Source organism: Phacochoerus africanus, chromosome 11 (genome assembly GCF_016906955.1).
Source record: "Phacochoerus africanus isolate WHEZ1 chromosome 11, ROS_Pafr_v1, whole genome shotgun sequence".
In the NCBI taxonomy this organism is placed as follows: Eukaryota; Metazoa; Chordata; class Mammalia; order Artiodactyla; family Suidae; genus Phacochoerus; species Phacochoerus africanus.
Window position 1 is genome coordinate 102,669,343 of NC_062554.1, and position 21,920 is coordinate 102,691,262.

Genomic DNA, 21,920 nt, shown 5'->3' on the forward strand with positions numbered 1-21,920 from the left:
TAGGGGTGCTAGGTTTTCTTTTAAATTCAGGATGGCAAACTCCATATGGATGGGCCCCTGGCAATCCCACATTGTTCCAGCTGGTTTGCTTTTCCACTTCCTAAGATTATTATTATTACATACCTCTGCCCTCTAGTCTTTCCTCAAACCTCACAGACCCTTCTCTATCTTCTCATCAACAGCCCTGTCTCCAGCTTAATAAAAAAAATGTAAATTATCCTACTCAAATCCCGGCGTCTTTCTGCCGCTTCACCTGCACCCATGCATCTTTTTCCTTCCCCTCACCACGGACCAAGCCTGTCCTACTGAGATTTTTCCATCCCTCTCTTGGTTCTGAATGCCATCTGCTCTCTTATCTCTGCAATGCCAGCATCTGTCAGTTGTCTCCTAAATTTCAACTGGATTATTTTCATCAGCATAAAAAGATGCTGTTATCTTTTATCTTTAGGACCCTTTCATGACCCCTTTTCCATTTCTTTGCTGCTCATCAAACTTAAACTTCTTGAAAAAACTGTCCACATATTTTTTTACCCCCTCTAGCATTCATTTTTTGAAACACACCAAAGTGGTTCTGCTCTGCCGATTCCCACCCCAGGTGCTATGAAACTGATCGCTTTAGGAACAACTTCCAGCAGCCAAATCCAAGATCATCCAGCTGCCTTCGCTTGGCTTCAACGCCCAGTGGCAGCACAGCTGACTCCTTTTTTGGGAAACATTATTTTCCTTTAGTTTCACTGAACCCACTGTTCTCCTCCCACCTTCCAGTAGCTTTTTCCAGCCATGTGACCAGCTTCTCAATGCCCTTTACAAAGCTCAGTCCTGGGGTTTCTCTCTGCCTCTCTCTAATACTTTGGTCCAAGGTGATGTGATGCAATGCCAGGACTGGAAGATGGTTGTGTCCTGTAAATGCTCACGACTCCCCAGCTCACTCTAGCTTGGACCTCTGAGCTCCAGATGCAGAGCACCCCTGTCTCTCAAACTTCCTGGCCTGTCACCCTCCACCTTCTTCCCCTCTTTCCAAATACCAGACAGCTTTTCAGCTCAGGGAAGATGCAGAGCTGTTGCTCCCGGGTCCTCATGCTGCCTCAGCCAGGCACATTCTTCCCCCACTCTTCACGTGGCTGCCATCGCTCATCCTTCAGTCTCGGCTTAAATGTCATCACCTTATTTAAAAGGGGACAACCTTCCCTCCCCTTCTCTGCTTCTTTTTTTGGTTCCCCCAAAGTACTGAAATATTGTCAGTGCTTCAAACTCTCTAGCGGCTTCCACTGACTTCTCTTCCTCCCCCCTCCCCCATTCACTGTGTTCCAGCCACTTGCCTTCTGTCAGTTCCTGGCACATTCTAAACTTCTGCCCCTGCATCGACTCTGTCTGGAACATCATTGCCCCTGATACCTGCATATCATTCAGGTTCATCTAAAATGTCAACTGCACAGGTTCCCCTGTCTACTCCACCTGAAGCATCCACTCAACTTGACCCATCACCCTACTTCTTTGCCTTCCACTTAGTGCCGTGTTCCTGGTTGTTTCCTGTCTCCTCACTGGCATATGCTCTGTGGGAGCACCGTACGGTCTTGTTCAGCAACACTCAGTGTCTGACACACCCTTTGCAGGTGTCTGATCCACATTTGTTGAATTAAAGTTAAATGAATGAATGTATGAACCCTGGAGCCTTGCTCCAATGACATCTGCTCCTGTCTATGCCAAAAACCTTCTCCACTCTTCTTTGCTTTTCTCTCCTGTAGTCTCAACATTCCCGACCGTGCCTTTCCCTCAAGTTACTATTTTCTCTCATTTTCTCTACGACCTAGCTTTGAAAGAGTATTTTATACTAAGATCGCTACCTCCCCACTGCAATCTCTTGCCATCCCAACCGCTGTACTAGATCTGCTTTCAAGGTGGTCCCTACACTTCATTTGCCAAACCCAGCGGCTTTTTATCATTATTTACGTTACGTGACTGACCTCTCTCCAAAGCATTGACACTGGTGACTGTTTTTCCATTCTTGAGACTTCCTCCTCCTCCCTTAGCTTCTGGAAGAGTATAGTACCTGATGTTCAATAAACCTTCGCTGAACTAACACGTGTGTTTTTCTTTGTTTTCTCTCCACTTCTTTGACCCCTGTTAGTATCCCTTGCTGTTTTTCCTCCTCTGCCCACCCCCTAGATAACCATGCTCCTTAATGCTTAATTCTTTTCTTTTAAAACTGCTAATAGGAGGAGAATCGGCTAACACTCTCTGAGCACTTATTTATTCTTCTAGGTGTTTTACATGCACACCATTCCTCTTTTAACCCTCACAACACCTATGAGATAGGAATTCTTATTATCTACTCTTTGTTTACCATTTGCCATGTGCCCAAGCACTAAGTGAAAGGCTTTGTATGTATAATTTCATTAATCCTCACTATAATCCTTTGAGCTGTTAGCAATCTCACTGTACCAGTAAAGGAAATGAGGTACAGAGAGATCTAGTAACTTTCTCAAGGTCCCAGCACATTAACTGGGCAAAACCAGCTTTGAATTCAGGCACCCTAATTCCATGGCACAAATGCTTAAGTATAACGGTCATGCCTAGTTAAATGTTATACCTAATCGACTCTATTCTTCTCTTGGCTGACATCATTCAGTTCCCACAGCCATCTATGGGTCAATGACTTATACAAGTTTTTGGCTCTAACCTCTTTTCAGAGACACAGACCAACTTCTAACCATCCACTAGACAGATTTCACTGCTGTTACCAGAACCTCAATTCTGACAGAATTAAACCTTAACACAACACTGCGCTCCCCACAAACTTCCTCTTCCTGCCACCCTGTGTTGGTGACCTCAGTCTAGCAGGTGACTCAGGCTGGGATGATCAGACATTTTCCAAACACATCCCCTACGCCTGGGTGGCGCAGCCAAGGTCACCAAGACCTGTCACATCTATCTAGCAAAAAAAGGGACTCTGTCCCCTCTTCCTCAAAACCAGTCTACAAATTTAGTTCAAGCATCCAGCATTCATTCACAGGCTTGGATTACTGCTCTGGCCCCGTAACAGCAAACTGTTCCTTTCCTCTCCACCTGCCCTCCCTTTTCAAGCAAGTTTCTGTACTGCCAGGAGAATTACTTTTCTAAAAGTAGCTTAGAAACTTTCAAAGGTGTCTTACTGCCTCAAAAATAAAACAAGAACTTCTTCCTTCGTGTGGCATAACAAGGACACTATAGAGTTCCATCCAGACTCTGTGTCAGGCTAATTTCTCATCACCACTCCCTCAAGTGTGCTACTCTACCCTTCATAATCCCAAAGAGGCAGCATGTGTGCTTTATTCCTTTGTGTTGTTGCGTATCTAATCTTTCTGCCCAGAAAACCTTTTCTCCCTTCTCTGCTTCATCAACTGCCATTCACCCATTTAAGACCACTCAAACATTACCTTTTCTGTGAAACCTTTCTGGATTTCTCCAGCCAAGACAGCAACCTAAGGCTAGTGCCATCCCACCCAGGGCTTAACAATAAACAGGTGCTTGATGATTATTTTGTTGGAGCATCCTAAAACATGATTTAATGATGGAAAATAGAGAAATTGCCTATATCTTACAAAGCATCTGCGTGAACAAGGTTCAGATATTAAATACCTTCCAGTCTTTGGGGTCAAGTGTTTTCAGCATGGGGAACTCTTCTAACTGCAATTCTTCATCTTCTGATTCCTCTGATAACTCTTTCTTATCCTCCAGTTCCTGAAAAGAGGCAGAAGCATTTCTGTTTCTCCTCTTAACAAAAGCTTCAAACCATCTTCCCACAGGTTCAACTTGACAGAATGTTGAGGCTGTGATTGAAAGCGTTAAGAGAGGCTTCAATGTATTGCATGGAATAAATCTGTTCCAAGGCAATAAATAAAATCAAAACAGTGGTAGCACCACACTTTAATTTTAAAACTATCAACTGAAAGTAACTGCAGGAATACAGTTAACATGAGGGTTAGCAATAACCATTTCCTAGTATTTACAGAAAGTCAATCAACCTCTTCCAGTTATCTGACAAACAAGACATTCAGCAATGTCAACAATAAATCAATACTTTTCTGGGAATATGAGACAAAGATGAGGAACAGGAAGAGTTGCAAATGCTTTCCTTTAAGATTAATAATTATAATTAAGCAGTAAATAATTATAAACTGTTGTAAAGAGCTAGACTCATCAAAAAATCTAAAAACAACTCAAAATGTCTTAATTATTAAAACCTGAGTTTAGATCTCTTTCAAATATTTTAAGATGGAACATTTATTTTTTTCTGAAAAACAATTTTCAAGTAGCTAAAAGGGAATTTACAAACGAAGCTGTGCTACTGTAGAACAGCTCTGGATTTCAGAGCAGGTCTGACAATCAGCAGCTTCGTGAAATGAGTCAGTGACACCTTCAAGTGTAAAATGGGAACAATACCTATCTTCACTGGTTCCTTGGAAGACTGAACAACAGACCACAAAAGCACTTGGAAAATCACAAACTCTTAAAGTAAGCCTCTATTCCTGGGAAGTGGGGGTAAGGCACTATACGGCTGTACATTAACAATTCAAAACAGGTCGTTTGGGTCAGGAAAAAAGTGAACATTGTCGTCGTCTTTTTTTTTTTTAATTTGTCTTTTCAGGGCCGCACCCGCGGCTTACGGAGGTTCCCCAGGCTAGGGGTCTAATCGGAGCTGTAGCCGCTGGCCTACACCACAGTCACAGCAACACGGGATCCGAGCCACGTCTGCGACCTACACCACAGCTCACGGCAACGCGGGATCCTTAACCCACTGAGCCAGGGCAGGGGTTGAACCCGTAACCTCATGATTCCTAGTTGGATTCATTTCCGCTGCGCCACGAGGGAACTCCATTAATTTTAATTTCATAATTCAAATGAAAGCAAAAAGCTTTACTGTCTAGAATTAACTCAGATAATAAGTTTTTCCTTGTACCTAAATTGCCACAATTTTCTAAAAACAGCTGACTTTCCATGTTTTAATTAGGTGGGGAAATTAGGATTTTTTTTTCCTACCAAACACAGGAGAGGATTCAAACACGATTAAATAAGCACTACCTGTGTAGCGCAGGTGTGGCTTTTAAGAACATTACACTTTAAGCCTTTCCCTCTACTTGTGAGATTACACAGACACTTCTGAAAACGAGAACATGTGCCATGAAATACGTCCAAAATCACATACAACAAGCATCAGTATCCATGGCTATGGTAATCAATGAAATCAATTGAAAACCAGAAACTCTTTAGGTTTACAATTCTATGATTGTCTTAGGCTATTAATCTAAAAACCTAGAGAAGACAAGTTTCGCTTTTTAAAAACTGAAGACAGCTAATTTACATAGGTGAAGTTTCGCTTCATTGATTTGCCTTTAAAAGCCTGTCTATACAAGTCTTAAGACCAGCATATGAAATGGTCTTTTCATTTGAATACGAGGGGCAATGTCTGAGTTGGGACACTTAACAAAGCTTGAGCAAACGTAGAAGGGAAGAGAGGTGTTTAATACAGCACCAGCAGCTAGGCTCCGTAGGGGCTCTAGCACGTGGGGAGTCGCTGCGGGCAGTCTCTTGCCCCCGGCAAGGAGATGCTTATAAACCTTTTTAGGTTAGGGGAGGATTCGGTCCCGAACTGCTCCGCCAGATCCATGAGTCAGCAGCCGCGAGACAAGAAAGAAACTGCGGGGGCAAAAGGAAGACGCCCCCTCCCTCCTTCCTTCCAGTCTAAGGAAGGATTTCTTTACAGCAGGGAGCAAAAGGCACTCGTCACGACCCCATACTCTGAGAGCTAGTTGCCAGGGGGAAGGGGAGAGAGGTTTCGGGGTCGTCGAGGTAGAGGACCGAGGCAGGGAGGGCTGAGGCTAGACCGAGCCGGGGTTGAGTGGGCACGTACCAGAGGTCAGAGCGTGGGTGATGGCGGTGCTCTGGCCGTCCGCAGCGCTGGGCAGCAGCAGCATGATGGCGCCGGGGCCGGCCCCGCAGACGCAGCGGTTTGCGTCCCAGGCAGAGGGCACCTAGAGTCCCTTCCAGCTCTACCTCCCAGTCCGAGCCTCGCGCCTTGGCTCTACGAAGCCCAGGAACCGGCGCATGGAGCCGAGTACTAACTACTTCCGGGATGAATCTTTCGTGGTGCGTGGGCAAATTCAACCCCCACCTACTCCGCCGCCAACGTGTGCGGCAGCCTAGGTCCTTTACTAACTCAGATCCGACTGCAGAACACAAGTTATACGAATGAAAGGTTCCTAGATTTATCAGTTCCCTGGTAAAAAAGCTTGCTTTTCCCCGTGCAACACTTAGGACTTGATTTTCTAAAGCAGCTCTGTGTTCTAATTTACCACTACTTTGTCTATAACTAATAGGTGATTTTTGTAGTAGCTGACTTGTATAAAAAAATGAAAAGATGTGTACAAACTAACATTGAGAATAACTATACATTCATAGAGAATTTCTGTATGTATACACCTGTAATGCATTTATGTTTACGTAAATAATAATAGAAGTGAACGCCGGTTTGCTATTACTAATTTACCTGTGCTAAATCATTTAATCTTCATATCATTTTAGGAAGAAACTCCTCCTTAGTGTTAGATTCTAATACAAGGCAGAAATCATTTTATGATGTTCTAGCAGCATGAAGTTTTCTTTCAAGATATTCCCAATTACAGAACTCTGGAACTTAATTGTTTAAGATTTGTTTAATAAATCAGTTATAGGGAGTGCTCCTGTGGTGCAGTGGTTTAAGGATCCAGCGTTGTCACTGCAGCAGCTTACCTAGTGGGGAGCTTCCACATGCTGTGGGTAGGGGTGGGGGGATGGGGTGTCAATTATACTTTTGTTATATTATTCCTTCTAGGACTGAGGTGAAAAGGAAACCAGTGGATGAAAATTCACAGATCTCCGCCCCATCCTGACTTCCACAGTACCTGGAATAGGCTGGGCAAAAAAAGACAAGACCAATATGCCACTCTTCAGAAAAGAAAATCAGAAATTAGCAAATCATTCTCTAAGAATTACATTTTCACTTTAAATGCATAGAATTGGCCTGTTTATCTATTGTATGATGAAACTATTATTTCAAAAAACAAAGCTATTCGTCTACTCCTAAGCCTCTTCCTGATCCCTAAGTCTCGAGGTAACCCACTTTTTCTTTTCTTTTCGCTGCTCCTACAGCATGTGGAAATTTCCCAGGCCAGGGAATGGACCCATGCCACAGTTGCAGCCTGTGCCAGCAATGCCAGCAATGTGCAGCAATGCCAGATCCTTAACCCACTGCACCACAAGTGAACTTCCCACTTTCTTAGTATCAGTAATTTTTTCCTCACACCTACGCCATCTATTCTCACCATCACCTCTAAGGTCGATAAAGGTTTTTTTTTTTTTAATTGCAGTAAAATACACATAACAAAATTTCCACCTTAACCATTTTTTTCCCAATGGCTGCACCTGAAGCATATGGAAATTCCCAGGACAGGAATTGAATCTGTGCCTCCGCAGCAACTGGAATTAGTGCAGTTGGATCCTTAACCCACTGCACCACAGCAGGAACACCTCATCTCAACCATTTTAATTGTGCGGTTTACCAGTGTTAAGTACATTCACTTTGTTGTGCAACCAACCTCCAGAATTCTTTTCATCTTGCAAAACTAAAACTTTTTTCTTCCTTTCCCCCCTTTTTTGACCACCACAGGCAATATGGAATTCCTGGATCAGATGAGAACCTCAGTTGCCACCTACACCACAGCTGCAGGAATGCTGGATCCTTAGCCCACTGTCCTAGGCAGAGGCTCAAACCTGCATCCTAGTGACTGCATCCCAGAGCGCCAGGGACACTGCCAATCCCATTGCACAACAGTGGGACCTCCAAAACTGAAACTCTTACACCCATAAAGCAACACTTCAACATTTCCACCTCCCTTCTAGCAACCATCATTCTACTTTAAATTTCTGTGAATTTGACTACTATAGGTACCTCATATAAGTGAAATCACACACCAGTGATCTTTTTGTGACTTATTTACTCAGGATCATGTCTTCACAATTATAGTATATGTCAGGATTTCTTTCCTTTTTAGGGTTGGGAATAATAGTCCATTGTGTGCACATTTTATTTTTCCATTTATCTGTTGCCTGGGTTGCTTCCACATTTTGACTGTTGTGAATAATGTTGCTATGAACATGGAAGAACAAATACCTCTTTGAGACCCTGCTTTCGATTATTTTGTGTATATACTTAGAACTAGAAGTGCTGGTTCATTTGATAATTCTATTTTTAACTTTTTGAGGTATTGCAATACTGTATTCCATAGTGGTTACGCCTTTTTATATTCCCACCAGCAGTACACAAGGTTTCCGTTTTCTCCACATCCTCACCAACACTTTTTTTTTTTTTTTGAATAGTCGCCACTAATGGGTAAGAAGTGGTATCTCACGGTTTTGATTTGCAACCCCCCCAGGGTCTAGTGATGTTGAGCATCTTTTCATGTGCTTATTAAGCACTTGTATAACTTCTTTGAAGAGATGTCCATTCAAGTACACTGTTTGTTGAAAAAAGGCCAATTGTTTGTTTTCTTGTTATTGAGTTTTACTTATTTATGTACTCTGGATATTAACCTATTGCCAGATATATGGGTTATAAATATTTTCTCCCATCCTGTGGGTTGCATTTTTACTCTACGGACTGTGTACAGAAGGGTCAGGCTTTTCATTATTATTACTATTTTCATTTCTAAATTCTACAATTGTTTCCTAACTGCTCTCTTCCATTCCTCATCTTCCAAATTAATTTCTTTCAAAACTTGCACTTTACCCTGACCATCGTTATCACTGTATGGCAGCAGGCTCAAAAATTGAAACCACCTACCTTCTCATCCCTTGTTAACATCAAATTAATGAACAACTCCTATTTACCTTCACTCTATTTGTAAATCTAGCCCGTACTCATCGCGTAACTAATTATGCCACGTACTTCACACTGTTATTTTATGCACCCACAATGCTGTGAGTTCACGGGGAAATTAACACCAAAATTCAAGAAATTACCCAAGAGCACAGAGTAAATGATTAAAGCAGGATTTAAACTCAGCACCTGAGCCTGAGTTGGTCTTGAAATCTGTTGCTCAGGGAACTGCCCATGGTGCGGGACCAGGTTAGACCTTAGACCGATGCTTCCTTCCAACAGGAAATCCCACGTACGGTCCTTAACTGCGATCTGAAGCCAGCGCACGTCCAGAGCGCGGCTGTAAAAGGGCCCGCAGATCCAGCTTTACTTCCGGTGGGGAAGGGAGAGGGAGGGCACCACCGGAAACGAGGAAGGTGCTGTGTAATCACACGGGTCCCGAGGCACTTGGAGCTCCTAAAATGCCGGACTACCTCGGTGCCGATCAGCGGAAAACCAAAGAAGATGAGAAGGACGATAAGCCCATCCGAGGTCAGTTGACGCCGGCTGGAGCTCCGGGCCGGGGCGGGACCAGTCTTGGTCCCCGGGGTGAGGGGTGGGGTGTGGGGGCTGGATTCCTGCTCCGGGCTTGGCGCTCTGTCGCTTTTGTGGGATTAGTGATCTAGTTTGGGGGCGGCGGCCAGGTTGACCTCCCTGTTTTCTCCGTTCCCCTCTTCCAGCTCTAAGTTCCATACTCATCTCCAGCTGGTCGAAGTTCTTATATTTAGCTCTCAGGCTTTAAGTCATGTACCCCTCTTGGCCTTTCAGGCCTCGAAATGTTCTCCTGGCGGCGCTTGGTCAACCCCGCTGGATCCTCTTTACTGTCTTACCTCCCCCTCAGGTGACAGTTTGCTGCTATCACTGTGTTGCCAGGATCCTGAGACATCGTTTTCTTTTTTAAAAAACATTTCTTTGACATGAATTCACATGGTTCAAAACCCTAAGGACAGGAAAGGACAGATTGAAAAGTGTCTCATTCTTGACCCTAGCTACCTCTTACACACGAAGGCAACTGATGTTGCCATTTTGCTTTATTTTTCTAGATATTTGCTATGTATATACAAGCAAGTTTGCCTATATATTCCTTTTATATTTTTCTACATAAGTGTTACATGATTTACCTGTGCCTTTTAAGACCGTCTTAGTATGCTTTAGGGATAAGTTCATATCATTTAGAGTCCGTGTTGTCTGTATGGTATTCCCAGTTATTAGGTGTTCAGCAGCGCTGATGGACATTTCGTTTGCTTCCAAACTATTGGCCAGTATAGAGCAATGAGTAACCTTGTTCATATAACTTTGACCACACGCACAAACACAAGCTGTAGGGTAAATTTTAGAAATGAAGTGGTAATTTTTACAGGTAGTCCTGGATTACTCTCCTTAGAGACTATGCACTTGACCCTTGACCCGCAGCACTTCTGTACTTGATTTCTTCACAGTAGCCCTTCTTATAGAATCATCTTTATGCCATTTTCTTTTGTCCCTTATAGGCTGTTTTTAAATGTTTTTATGGTGGTTTTTGGTTGTCTTGTCTCTCACTCTTTCCTCCCTAAATACTTTCAACCTCTTCTAGCACCCTTCCTTAGTTTCCACCCACCCATCAGAGAGAGCACTTCCTCTCTCCTTTCATCTTACTCTTTCCCACTGAGAGAGGTACTCATTCACCTAGTGAAAAACACAGAGATTTAACATTTCATCTGTGTATTTCTCTGGGTGAGTTATCATTCTATAATTAACAGATTTATCTCTTCTCTACGGTTAGGACTAATGTGTAAAATTCACATTAGTGAATTTTCATACTTCTTCATCCATATCTTACTTGATCTTTATAGCAACACTGAGGGTGAAATGAGCTGTTTTAGATGAGAAGACTGATGCTCAGATAAATTAAATAGTTTTTCCAAGGTTGCTTACCAAATATGCATGACCTTGCTGGTCTGGTGCTCAGATCATTTTGATTCTCAAAGTCTGTTCTTTGGGCTGCCTATCCTTGTTGTGTCATGTCACTTTGACGCTGTGTTGTGTACTTTTTTAAAATCCGCCTTCACCCAATTAGATAAAAAGTTCCTTGAGTCCAGGGACTATCTGATGATTGTATTTATATCGTTGCAAGTTTGCACAGTTTTTCTCAACTAATGCAGTTTGAATTGAACAGAAAGGAATTGCTCAGAGCTTAGATCTGTTTGTCGTTATTTTGAGTTTCATGTGTTATTTTTCTCCTTTTAGCTCTGGATGAGGGGGATATTGCATTGCTGAAAACTTATGTAAGTCCTTTCATTGTCCACAAAGTATAGATGTTTTATGTTGAAGTGAGGACTTGTTGGTATTGTTCTTCCAAAATAGTTAGAAGAGACTGTCTAGTAGTTTATTCTCATCGTCACTGAAAAAAGTTATCTACCTACTCTTTCTATTTAGGATAGATCAGAGTAAACATCCAATATGTCTAAGCGTTTGTTATGCTATTTGTAATTAAAATGTGGTACCATATATTGAGAGATATTTGAAATACTTTACACAAGTATTTACTATATTTAAAATGTATGAAAATGAATTGATCTGAAATGACATAGGAATGGGCCTGAATTTTAGATAATTTCAGGCATGATTTTCATTTGTTATCTTGTATAAGGGTGCATTGGGGGAATATACTGGTTTAGGAATAGTTCTGAAAATAATATACAGACCCCCCCCCACTTCACAAGCTTTATTTAGGACAGTAATAGCAATTGCAAGTGTAAATGTTAAAAGTTTTTATCTACACTTAAATAAATTTCTCATTAAACTGACTTTTACCTCCTAGGGTCAGAGCACTTACTCTAGGCAAATCAAACAGGTTGAAGATGACATTCAACAACTTCTCAAGAAGATTAATGAGCTCACTGGTATATAAGTTTTTTTTTTTCCTGTTTCCTTTCTTTGTGTGTAATGGTTTAATTGTATCAAAGGAACTAAAATACAGATATTACTCTTTCATGAATCACAGATTAAAAAAAAATTATTATCTTTCCTATCTGTTCAGAAATTGGATCTCAGGAGTTCCCTGGTGGGGCAGTGGGTTAAGGATCCAGTGTTGTCACTCCTGTGGCTTGGGCTGCAGTGGTGGCTCAGGTTTGATCCCTGGCTCAGGAACTTCTGCAAGCTGTGCTGTGGGCATGGCCAAAAAAAAAAAGAAATTGGATCTCATTTAATAATCTCTTTCACTACCTTTGACAAGCAAATTTAATGCTTAAGCAGTTAAGAATTTAAGAAACATCATCATTCTTTAAGCAAGTAATGATTCTGTTGGTGAAAGCTCAGTTCAGTAGACTCTTAATAACCAGGCAGAATTTCTTCGTGCATAAAAATATCATCTCACATAGTATTGCTGGAAGTAAGTGGGCTATGTCCTAATAGTTGGAAACTTTTCTTCTTGGGAACTCAAGTGGTGAAGTTTTATAGTATTTGACGTGCACAAAAAAATTCAAATAGGGCATTACATTTTTTGGCTTGTGACTACTTTAGGGCAGTGGTGTTCAACTGGGGTCATCCCCCAGGACATTTGTTGGTGTCTGGAGACAGACATTCTTTTTTTTTTTTTTTTTTGTCTTTTGTCTTTTGAGGGCGGCACCTGTGGCATATGGAGGTTCCCAGGCTAGGGGTCTAATTGGAGCTGCAGCTGCCAGCGACAGCCACAGCAATGCCAGATTCAAGCCACGTCTGTGACCTACACCACAGCTCACAGCAACACCAGATCCTTAACCCACTGAGTGAGGCCAGGGATCGAACCCGCAACCTCATGGTTCCTTGTTGGATTTGTTTCCACTGCCCTATGACGGAAATTCCAGGGGACGTTCTTGATTCTCATAACTTGAGAGGGAGGTGCTGCTAGTGACCTAGTGGCTGGAGGCCTGGGATGCTGCTAACCGTACTACAAATGCACAGGACTCTTCCCCACCAACAAATTACTCAGTCCAAAATGTTAGTAGTGCTGAGGTTGATAAAGCTTGCTTTAGAGTGATGCTTTCATTTCATTGACTTTTGTAATCTTTCTTTATGTAGGAATTAAAGAGTCTGACACTGGCCTGGCCCCACCAGCACTCTGGGATTTGGCTGCCGATAAGCAAACACTCCAGAGTGAACAGCCTTTGCAGGTGGCAAGGTATGCATAGTGCTCTGTGGAAATTTATTTTTATCTGTACTTTCAGGTACTTTTTCTAAAATTTAATTTTATTGAAGTATCTTTGTTTCAGGTACTTTTTAAAATCTTAGGTGTGGTGCAGTTGTTTATAAAGAATTTTTATTCTATATTCCAAGTAAATAAAGCTTTCTACAAAAGTATCGGGGGTTAAAATTCTATACCTTAAACAGTTATTCAAAAAGCAGGTGAGGAGTTCCTGTTGTGGCCCAGCGGGTTAAGAACCTGACTAGTATCCCTGAGGATATGGCTTCAATCCCTGGCCTCGCTCAGTGGGTTAAGGATCTGGCGTTGACGTGAGCTCTGGTGTAGGTCGAAGACATGGCTTGGATCCTGCATTGCTGTGGCTGTGATGTAGGCCAGCAGCTGCAGCTCTGATTCGACCTTTAACCTGAGAACTTCTATATGCCACAGGTTCGGCCCTAAAAGAGAATTAATTGTATGAAGTTTCACCTGATACAGGAAGATACAGAGCAAAGTAGGAAAACCTCACTGCCCATTGTCCCTTCTTCAGATGGAACTACTGGAAGTAGTTCAGTCCTCTTAATTCTCCTGTGTATCTTCAGGTATAGAGGTGCATGGAAAGAAACATATCCTGTTTTCTTTTTAGATATAACTGCTTATCTTAGAAATCTTGCATTGTCTTTGATATGTATGTACCTCTTTATTGTTTCTCTTGTTTTTTAAAAATTACACCATATTCTGTAGGTGTTGGGCTGTTGGCAGTTTCTGTTATTATATATAGTGCTGCACTGAACACTCATGTTAGATAATTCTCCTTGTATGTGCATGTATTTCTATAGCATAACTTCCTAGATGAGGAATTATGGGAACAAAGATGTTGCTGTTTTGAAAATGTGTGGGGAAAAAGTGGTTTGGCCAGTTCACACTCTTACCAATAGATTTTAAGGGAAATACATATTTGCCTGATAAGTGCAAGATATGTGATTATTGATTTTTACACTCCTGCCATTTGGGCAAAAAAATAACCCCAATCACTGTAATTTGTGTTGTGCTGGTTACTAGTGTGATAGCTACATCTTATACTTATTAAACATTTGTATTTTTTTGGTCTGTTCGTGTTTTGTTCTATTGGTTGTTTCTTGTTATTTAGGAGTGCTTCATATATTGTGCACATTAATCTTTGTTAAATATGCTACAAATATTTTTTTCTCAGTCTATCACTTTTAACTTCTTGGTACCTTTTGTCGTACTAACATTTTAGTTTTTTAAGAGGTAAATATATCAATATTTTCATATACCTTTGGGTTTTAATGTTGCTTAGAAAGGCCTATTCCCAATCCAAGGTTATAAACATTTTCTTCCATATTTATTCTAATCATTGAAAATTTTGTTTTAATTTTGCCTCTTTAATACAGCAGGGTTATTTTTCTTCCTCTTATCCTTCCATATTTCTGTCTTTCTAGTCTTTTATTTGTTTTTTATTTTGTGATAGTTTTAAAGAGTTAAATAGTTCTATAACAGCAGTTGTCTTTCCCAGTCCTTTTTCCCTGGAGACACTTATTTTTAAAATTTTTAGCTGCTTATTTTAGTTTCCACCTTTCTGTTTGTAATGGATAACGACAAGTTTTGTATATTATGGATTGCTTCTTGATTATTTTTGGTTTCAGGTGGTACTTGGTGGTTTCCCACCATGGAAGATGAGGATTTTGTTTTGCTTTGTTTCCTCTGCCTTCATCCCTAGGACATGCCCTTCCTATTTCCAACATCCTCCTAGTGTAATTAATCACCTTAAAATTTTAATTAGATCAGTATTAGTGTTTTCAGAATTATGGCTAAGTAAACGCTGTTCACAAAGAGCTGTTAGTAAACTGCTTCCTTGTACCACTTTTTCTTTTCCTTGTCCTGATTGTCTTGTTTTTTCATTTGCCTGATTCTCCTTGTCTGTAATTAACCCTAACTCCCCCCCAACCCCCTGCTTTTCCTTACTGTCTCAGTTGCTCTTAAGCTGTGTCAGGCCCTCAGGCTTTCTCGGTGTACCTTGGGTGCTTCAGCTACAGCAGGTGCTCTTCCAGACTCATCTTCCTGAACAGCCTTTTCCAGCACTTACCGACCTGCCCCTCACTTTGGACTCGTTGCCCTGTATGCCCGTTGCCTCTCTCCTGTTGCTTGTGTGCCCTGAGTTTCTCTCTTTGGTTTACTGCCACACTCAGTGACCCATATTCCCTGGTAGCTTCTTGAAAGAGGATCATGTGAGAGGTACTGTTTTAATGTTGCGTATTGGCTCAGAGAAAGTTCTTCTCCTTTGAACTTTTGAAGGCATTGTTACATTGTTTTCTGCTTCCCTGACTCCCAGTCCTGTATATGTGACCTGTTTTTCTTCAGAAAGTTGTAGGGTCTCTTTCTGTTTTCACGGTTCTGAAATTTCATGCCTTTGTGTCTTGGTATCGTCTGTTTTCATCTGTGGTGCCGGGCTCTCATGTGTGTGCATGTGGTGCATGGGCTCTCAGTGTGGCACATTTTCTTGAAACAATTTGTTAATCATTTCTTTCCATCTTCTTTTTTTTTCTTTTTTGGCCACACCCATGGCATATGGAGGTTCCCAGGCCAGGGGTTGAATTGGAGCTACAGCTGCCGGCCTATGCCACAGCCACCTCAACACCAGATCCAAGCTGCATCTGCGATTTACACCACAGCTCATGGCAACACCAGATCCTTAACCCACTGAGCGAGGCCAGGGATGGAACCTGCAACCTCATGGTTCCTAGTTGGATTCATTTCTGCTGCACCATGATAGGAACTCCTCTTTCCATTTTCTTGGTCCTCTATTCTGGACTTCCATTACTGGGCTTTGGACCTCCTGGATTGTTCCTCTAATATGCTAATCTTTCTCTCCTGTTTTCTTTGTTTTGTCTTTTTGCCTTGCTTTTTGTGGGATTTCCTTAACTTTGATTCCGTGTATTGATTTTTTCCCTGCTGTTTTTAATTTCCAGGAACTTTTCTTTCTTTCAATGTATATGTTTCATTTGAATTCTCATATCACGGTTGTAACTTGTTCTCATCTCTAAGGAAGCTAAGGCTAACTGGAACGTTTTTGTTTCATATAAAATGCTTTTTTGCTCTTTGCTTGCTTGGTGTCTGTCTTTAATGCTGGATGTTGTTAATCTTACTTTGGGTTTTTGTTTTAATGGGAGACCAAAAAGCTGATAAAAGCTCTAGATTCAGTACGAGGCACAGATTTGATCCCTGACCCGTGAACTTCTGCATGCCTTGGGTGCAGCCAAAAAAAGCAAAAACAAACAGAAAATGGATTTGAAGTATAAACTCAGGGAAGAATGAAAACACAGTTATACTTGATGTAAGAGAAGATGACTGTCTTGAAGGAAATTAAAAAGAATTACTTAAGATATAGAAGAGTTTCAGTAATAAAGGCATATAGTTATAAGAATCAAGAACTTAGACGGGTTCTCATGGCACAGTGAGTTAAAGATCTGGTGCTGTCACTGCAGTGGTTTGGGGTCACTGCTGTGGTGTAGGTTTGATCCCTGGGCCAGGAATTTTTACATGCCATGGGGGCAGCCGAAAGACAAAAAAAGAGATCAGAGAACTTCTTAGTGATGAAATATTTGGGTTTACTTTTCCAGGGGAATGTATCTTTTAAACATTTTATGGCTTGGCTAAAGTTGAGTGGACCCTTGGGATAGAGTTAAGCATATGCTGTAGAGAGTGATCCTCAACAGTGGCCCAGTTTCGGCAGTTCTAGTTTACACCTGCTCATTAGTATACCACATGCCCAGGAGAGAATCTAGTTACTTGAATTCATTACTCGTGGTTCGGGTTCCTTACTCTAATCAAGCCTTTTGCCGTGTTAGATGTACAAAGATAATCAACGCTGATTCGGAGGACCCAAAGTACATTATCAATGTGAAGCAGTTTGCCAAGTTTGTGGTGGATCTCAGTGATCAGGTAGCACCTACTGACATTGAAGAAGGGATGAGAGTTGGGTAAGATTTCTCTTCACAGTAAAACTCATTTCTCATTAAAGATGCCATGTCGCTTGTACATCCTTGTTTTTCTTTCACATGGATGAACCGGGTGCCATGGTGTAGGGGGGGTAATCTATTGAATTCTACAGTTGAACATCCTTTCTTCTGAATCCGAGTCCTGACCTCCCACCCCCCTCCTTTCTCCCATCTCCACTAGGCTTTTTATGGCTTCACATGTCATGATCAAAGCAAGTCCAGAATTGTAGAGTTAAGTTTCCCAGTCTGTTTAAGGTAACATGGTACTGGTGAAGGAAGCACTTACTTTAGGATGGTTATAAGGATTGCATTAATATAATGAATATATACAGAACACTTTGTAATTTACTCTGAAATTTTTTTGAATGTGTTAGTGAAGATCTTTTTTTTACCTCTGTAGTGTGGACAGAAATAAGTATCAGATTCACATTCCACTGCCTCCTAAGATTGACCCCACAGTTACCATGATGCAGGTAAGAAACTATGAGAGGGAAAAGAAGTGGTGTGACTTTGACTATTACTGCATCTGTCTCAAAAAATACTGAGACTTTTAACTAATAAAATATTAATATGTGTGTATGTATTAAAGAGTTGCCAAATTTTTAAAAATAACTTCAGATGAGAAAGTCTTTACTAGTTTGTCTCTCACTTTAGTGTCATAACAAATAATATAGCAAGTGTGTCGAGGACATTGGGCATTATATTCCATTTTTATTGAACTTCTTACTTGCTGTAAGTCTGATTTTTCTTTTAGGGTACTGGGTCTGTTCTACTGGATAGAATACTTGGATTAGTATTCAAAAGCATGTGGCTCTATGTTGTATGTTTTCATCTCTCCCTCAGGTGGAGGAAAAGCCTGATGTTACATACAGTGATGTGGGTGGCTGTAAGGAACAGATTGAGAAACTTCGAGAAGTAGTGGAAACCCCACTACTTCATGTAAGTGGCTGAGTCTGTTCCCTTTTCAATTTCTTTGTATAAAGATGTGAAAACCTTTTGTGTACTGTACACTAAAATTATGCCTGTATGTTGGATAGCTTTTAAAATTGTATTTTCCCAAGTGAAAATTTTTGAGGGGGTAGAGGGTAGAGGTGTGGAGATTTGGTAAGTTCTAGGAGAGAGAACGCAAAAGGATCGAGCAGTCAAGTCTGTTCGGCAAAAGAAAGATCTGCTATTTAGAGGGACAGGAGAGGGAGGTGTAACCTTAGCAATATGTTAGTATATTATAGGTTATTGTGGAAGAAATCATGTTTTAATGTTATCAAAAAGAAATGAATGAATCAGATTGAACTTGGGATAATGGAAAAAAAACTAGGATATTAAATATGAGATAATACTTTTGTTCTTTAAACATTGTAACTTTTTAAAATTAGGGGGGAAAGTTTTGTTAACTCTGGATAGTGGAAATACCTTTAAAAGCCATTCAGTCTTGTGTATTGATATATGTATAGTTTTGATCTTAGAATGGTAAAATTCTTATTCAGGTCAAGTGTATAGATTGTGGACTTAATAATTTTGGTTAAATATATTGAAGTAGACGTAGTATTTTTATGATGTGATAAGTGTAAAAATTGTGTCTCCATCACAGCCAGAGAGGTTCGTTAACCTTGGCATTGAGCCTCCCAAGGGTGTGCTGCTCTTTGGTCCACCTGGTACAGGCAAGACACTCTGTGCTCGGGCAGTTGCTAACAGGACCGATGCTTGCTTCATTCGAGTTATTGGATCTGAACTTGTGCAGAAGTATGTTGGTGAGGTAAGTAAACTGATTATAGTCAAAGAATATGTAGCTCTGTGAAAGTTTTCTAAAGCAGAGATGAAATTAAAATGGCTGTTCCACATGGAAAGAGTGAGACCTAAAGGTTTTTGATGGACTGTAATTAGCAGTTCAGAAGCCACTGGACTTACCTTGTGTTCATTTGGAAGTAAATAACTGCTTAATATTTTTAATCAGTATGCTCCCAACTCAGAAGAATGACATTTTCTACAGATTTGATTTGTAAGATAAATACCTCAGAAATCCCCAGAGAATGGATTCAAAAGTGTATGCAGTTCAGGGACAGCGCTTTATGTTGTACTGAGAAAGAGAACAGAGACTGTCTGTATGTGTACCCGTGGGGATATACACACATGTGATTTTTTTCATTACAGAGTAAGTCTAGAGCTGAATATTTTATATCTAAAGCGTTAATAACTAGTATTCTCATAACAAGAATTAGAAAAGGACCTGCAAGAGTTGAGATACAGTTTTATTCCCTGATCAAAACTTAGAAATCAAATTCAGTGATCAGAAATGCCAAGTGATAGATTAGATGCTTTTATTTCCCTAAGTTTTACTGACTGAAATGGTGCCTTTATTAATATTTAACTATGTTAATTTGACCTCTTCTGGTCTTAAAGTTGTTGGCTGTTTCACAGGTAGAGAATCACGGTATTACCTAATACTGTTTCAAAGCTGCTAAGATTAATTTGATGGAATAGGTAACAAACTTCAGTCTTTGAAAAAGCTTTAGTAATGACGGTCAAGGATACTGTTAGAAATACAGAAAAGTTGGAAGCATAACTTCTTATAGTTTAAAAGATTTTAAAACCAGCTCTAAATTAACAAATTATTTTTTTCATCAGGGGGCTCGAATGGTTCGAGAGCTCTTTGAAATGGCCAGAACCAAGAAAGCCTGCCTTATCTTCTTTGATGAAATCGATGCTATTGGAGGTAAGTATGGCATCTTAGAGAACTACTTCAGGACCAGGTTTCATGAGAATCAGAATTCTGTAGTAGTATGTGTAGAGTTCTCACGTTATGTTAATCTTGTACACACTTTTGATTCCAACTCTTTTATGAGCTTTGGCACATGAGAGTCACAGATCTAATAAACAGTAGGGCTACACCAAAAAGGAAGAAAGAAGTACTGTGTAGCATTGGCATCTCTCAAGTTCTTTATCATAAAGTGTACATAAAATAACTATATTATTGGCACCATAGATTTGACGAAGTAGTTTTAGCTCTGTGATCTAGCCGAGTTATTTTAACTAACTCTGAGCTCTGGTTTGTTCATCTTATAAAAGGAATAATTCCTGCCTTGTTTATTTCATGGGTTTTTGAGAGGTCTGAAGTAATAAATGTGATAGACTTTGAAAACTATACTGTTCTATAGGCCTTGGCTGTTGTTACGAGTTTAGAAATAGTCTGTACTAACTTTATAAGCATCATGTGTCCAGACAATTGTTATTTAACACTGTTCAGAGTTCGTGGTTAGGTTATCTGGAGTCTTACTTGTAGACTGGTTGGGTGTTGTAGGCTTTGGAAATTCTGTAGTTACTATTCCAGGGCCGTAATTTGACCCCAGTCTGTCAGTGTTGTGACCCTGATGTCATTTTTGTAGTATCATTGGAATAAGCCTTATGTCAGGCTGCTCTGAAACTTATTTCCAGAACAGACTGTATGTAAAAGAGTATTATTAGTGGGCAGGAAGAAAATACTACAGTTTTCCCTTCATATTTAATTTTAATCTCATTTTTTAATTTCCATTTTTTAAAAATTTTATAATGTACCTAAATACATTAATACAACAGTATGTATTTATACAGTTTAAAAATGGAAAAAGTATATTTGGAGGCCTTTTGGGGGGTGTTGTTTTGGTTGAAATGAAGGACAGTATCAGCATTAACCTAGAGTATTCTAATATATCCAATCAGTGTGATATAAGCCGTCACAGTTCTGCTGTATTGTGGATTTGCCATATTGTTAAGGACAGTTTTGAGGAATTTAGATGAGTGTAGCATTTTCTTACATCTAATCAAACACCATTATAGCGCTACAATTTGCATGTATTCTGTTGCCTAGTTGAGATGTGTTAGACGACAGAGGTGTTTTCGAGTGACTTAAAAAACAAAATTCTCTAAAGAGGATTTAAAAGAATACTTTAGCAGAACCTATGTTAAATAAAGACCTCATTAGTTTTGTGCAGAGCAGGCTGTTCTTACAGGAGTTGCTTAAAACTGAGATGTTCCCTTGGGCTGGAGGGCCTGTGGCAAGCTGAGATTTACTGTGCTGAGCGCTGCTCTGAGTGGACCTGAAGAGCCTCTGTTCTTCTCAGGGGCCCGTTTTGATGATGGTGCTGGGGGTGACAATGAAGTGCAGAGAACGATGTTGGAATTGATCAACCAGCTGGACGGGTTTGATCCTCGAGGCAACATTAAAGTGCTAATGGCCACAAACAGACCTGACACTCTGGACCCAGCGCTGATGAGGCCAGGGAGACTGGACAGGAAGATTGAGTTTAGCTTACCTGATCTAGAGGTGGGGACATCATTTCATTGTAGAAAAGGAATTTTTTCTTCCTGTGATGTTTTCCATTTTAATATTTGTCACTTGCCTTATTTTTAGGGTCGGACTCACATTTTTAAGATCCATGCCCGTTCAATGAGTGTTGAAAGAGATATCAGATTTGAATTGTTAGCACGACTCTGTCCAAATAGCACGGGTAGGTGGAAAGGTCTTGCTTCTAGTTGCTGGTCTTTCTGTTTGGGCTACTTAATAATTAAGTCTGTTTTTTCCTTTTCATTTGAAAGGTGCTGAGATCAGAAGTGTCTGCACTGAAGCTGGTATGTTTGCCATCCGAGCACGGCGAAAAATTGCTACGGAGAAGGATTTCTTGGAAGCTGTAAATAAGGTTATTAAGTCCTATGCCAAGTTCAGTGCTACTCCTCGCTACATGACATACAACTGAGCCCTGGAGATGTTCATGAGAACACTTCTTTTCATTGGAATCCTAACCTGACAGAAAGACTTAATAACCATTTCACACACAAAATAAATGGTTTCAAAATTGTA

The 21,920-nt window shown here is 40.6% G+C and overlaps 2 protein-coding genes across 5 annotated transcripts in view; one reads left to right on the plus strand and one right to left on the minus strand.

The window, feature by feature from the left end:
* The window catches only part of DNAJC2 (DnaJ heat shock protein family (Hsp40) member C2), a 32,967-nt gene extending 23,728 nt beyond the window's left edge, over positions 1 to 9,239 (minus strand). The window contains exons 1-2 of one of the 4 annotated variants that reach the window (XM_047753913.1): positions 9,083 to 9,239; positions 3,619 to 3,720 (exon numbers count right to left, since the gene is read on the minus strand). In XM_047753913.1, the coding sequence (XP_047609869.1) occupies positions 3,619 to 3,651 (33 nt within the window). In that variant the 5' untranslated portion in view covers positions 3,652 to 3,720; positions 9,083 to 9,239. Of the gene's footprint in view, positions 1 to 3,618; positions 3,810 to 5,890; positions 6,178 to 9,082 lie in introns of those variants that run through there. The other 3 variants (XM_047753911.1, XM_047753912.1, XM_047753910.1) reach the window with 3 other exon arrangements.
* Positions 9,240 to 9,276: 37 nt separating this feature from the next.
* PSMC2 (proteasome 26S subunit, ATPase 2) lies at positions 9,277 to 21,920 on the plus strand. The gene is made up of 12 exons (XM_047753915.1): positions 9,277 to 9,424; positions 11,159 to 11,196; positions 11,733 to 11,814; positions 12,971 to 13,070; positions 16,940 to 17,071; positions 17,490 to 17,562; positions 17,933 to 18,028; positions 18,678 to 18,842; positions 19,712 to 19,799; positions 21,184 to 21,386; positions 21,474 to 21,570; positions 21,659 to 21,920. The coding sequence occupies exons 1-12, from the start codon at positions 9,355 to 9,357 to the stop codon at positions 21,814 to 21,816; spliced, it is 1,302 nt and encodes a 433-aa protein (XP_047609871.1). The 5' UTR covers positions 9,277 to 9,354; the 3' UTR covers positions 21,817 to 21,920.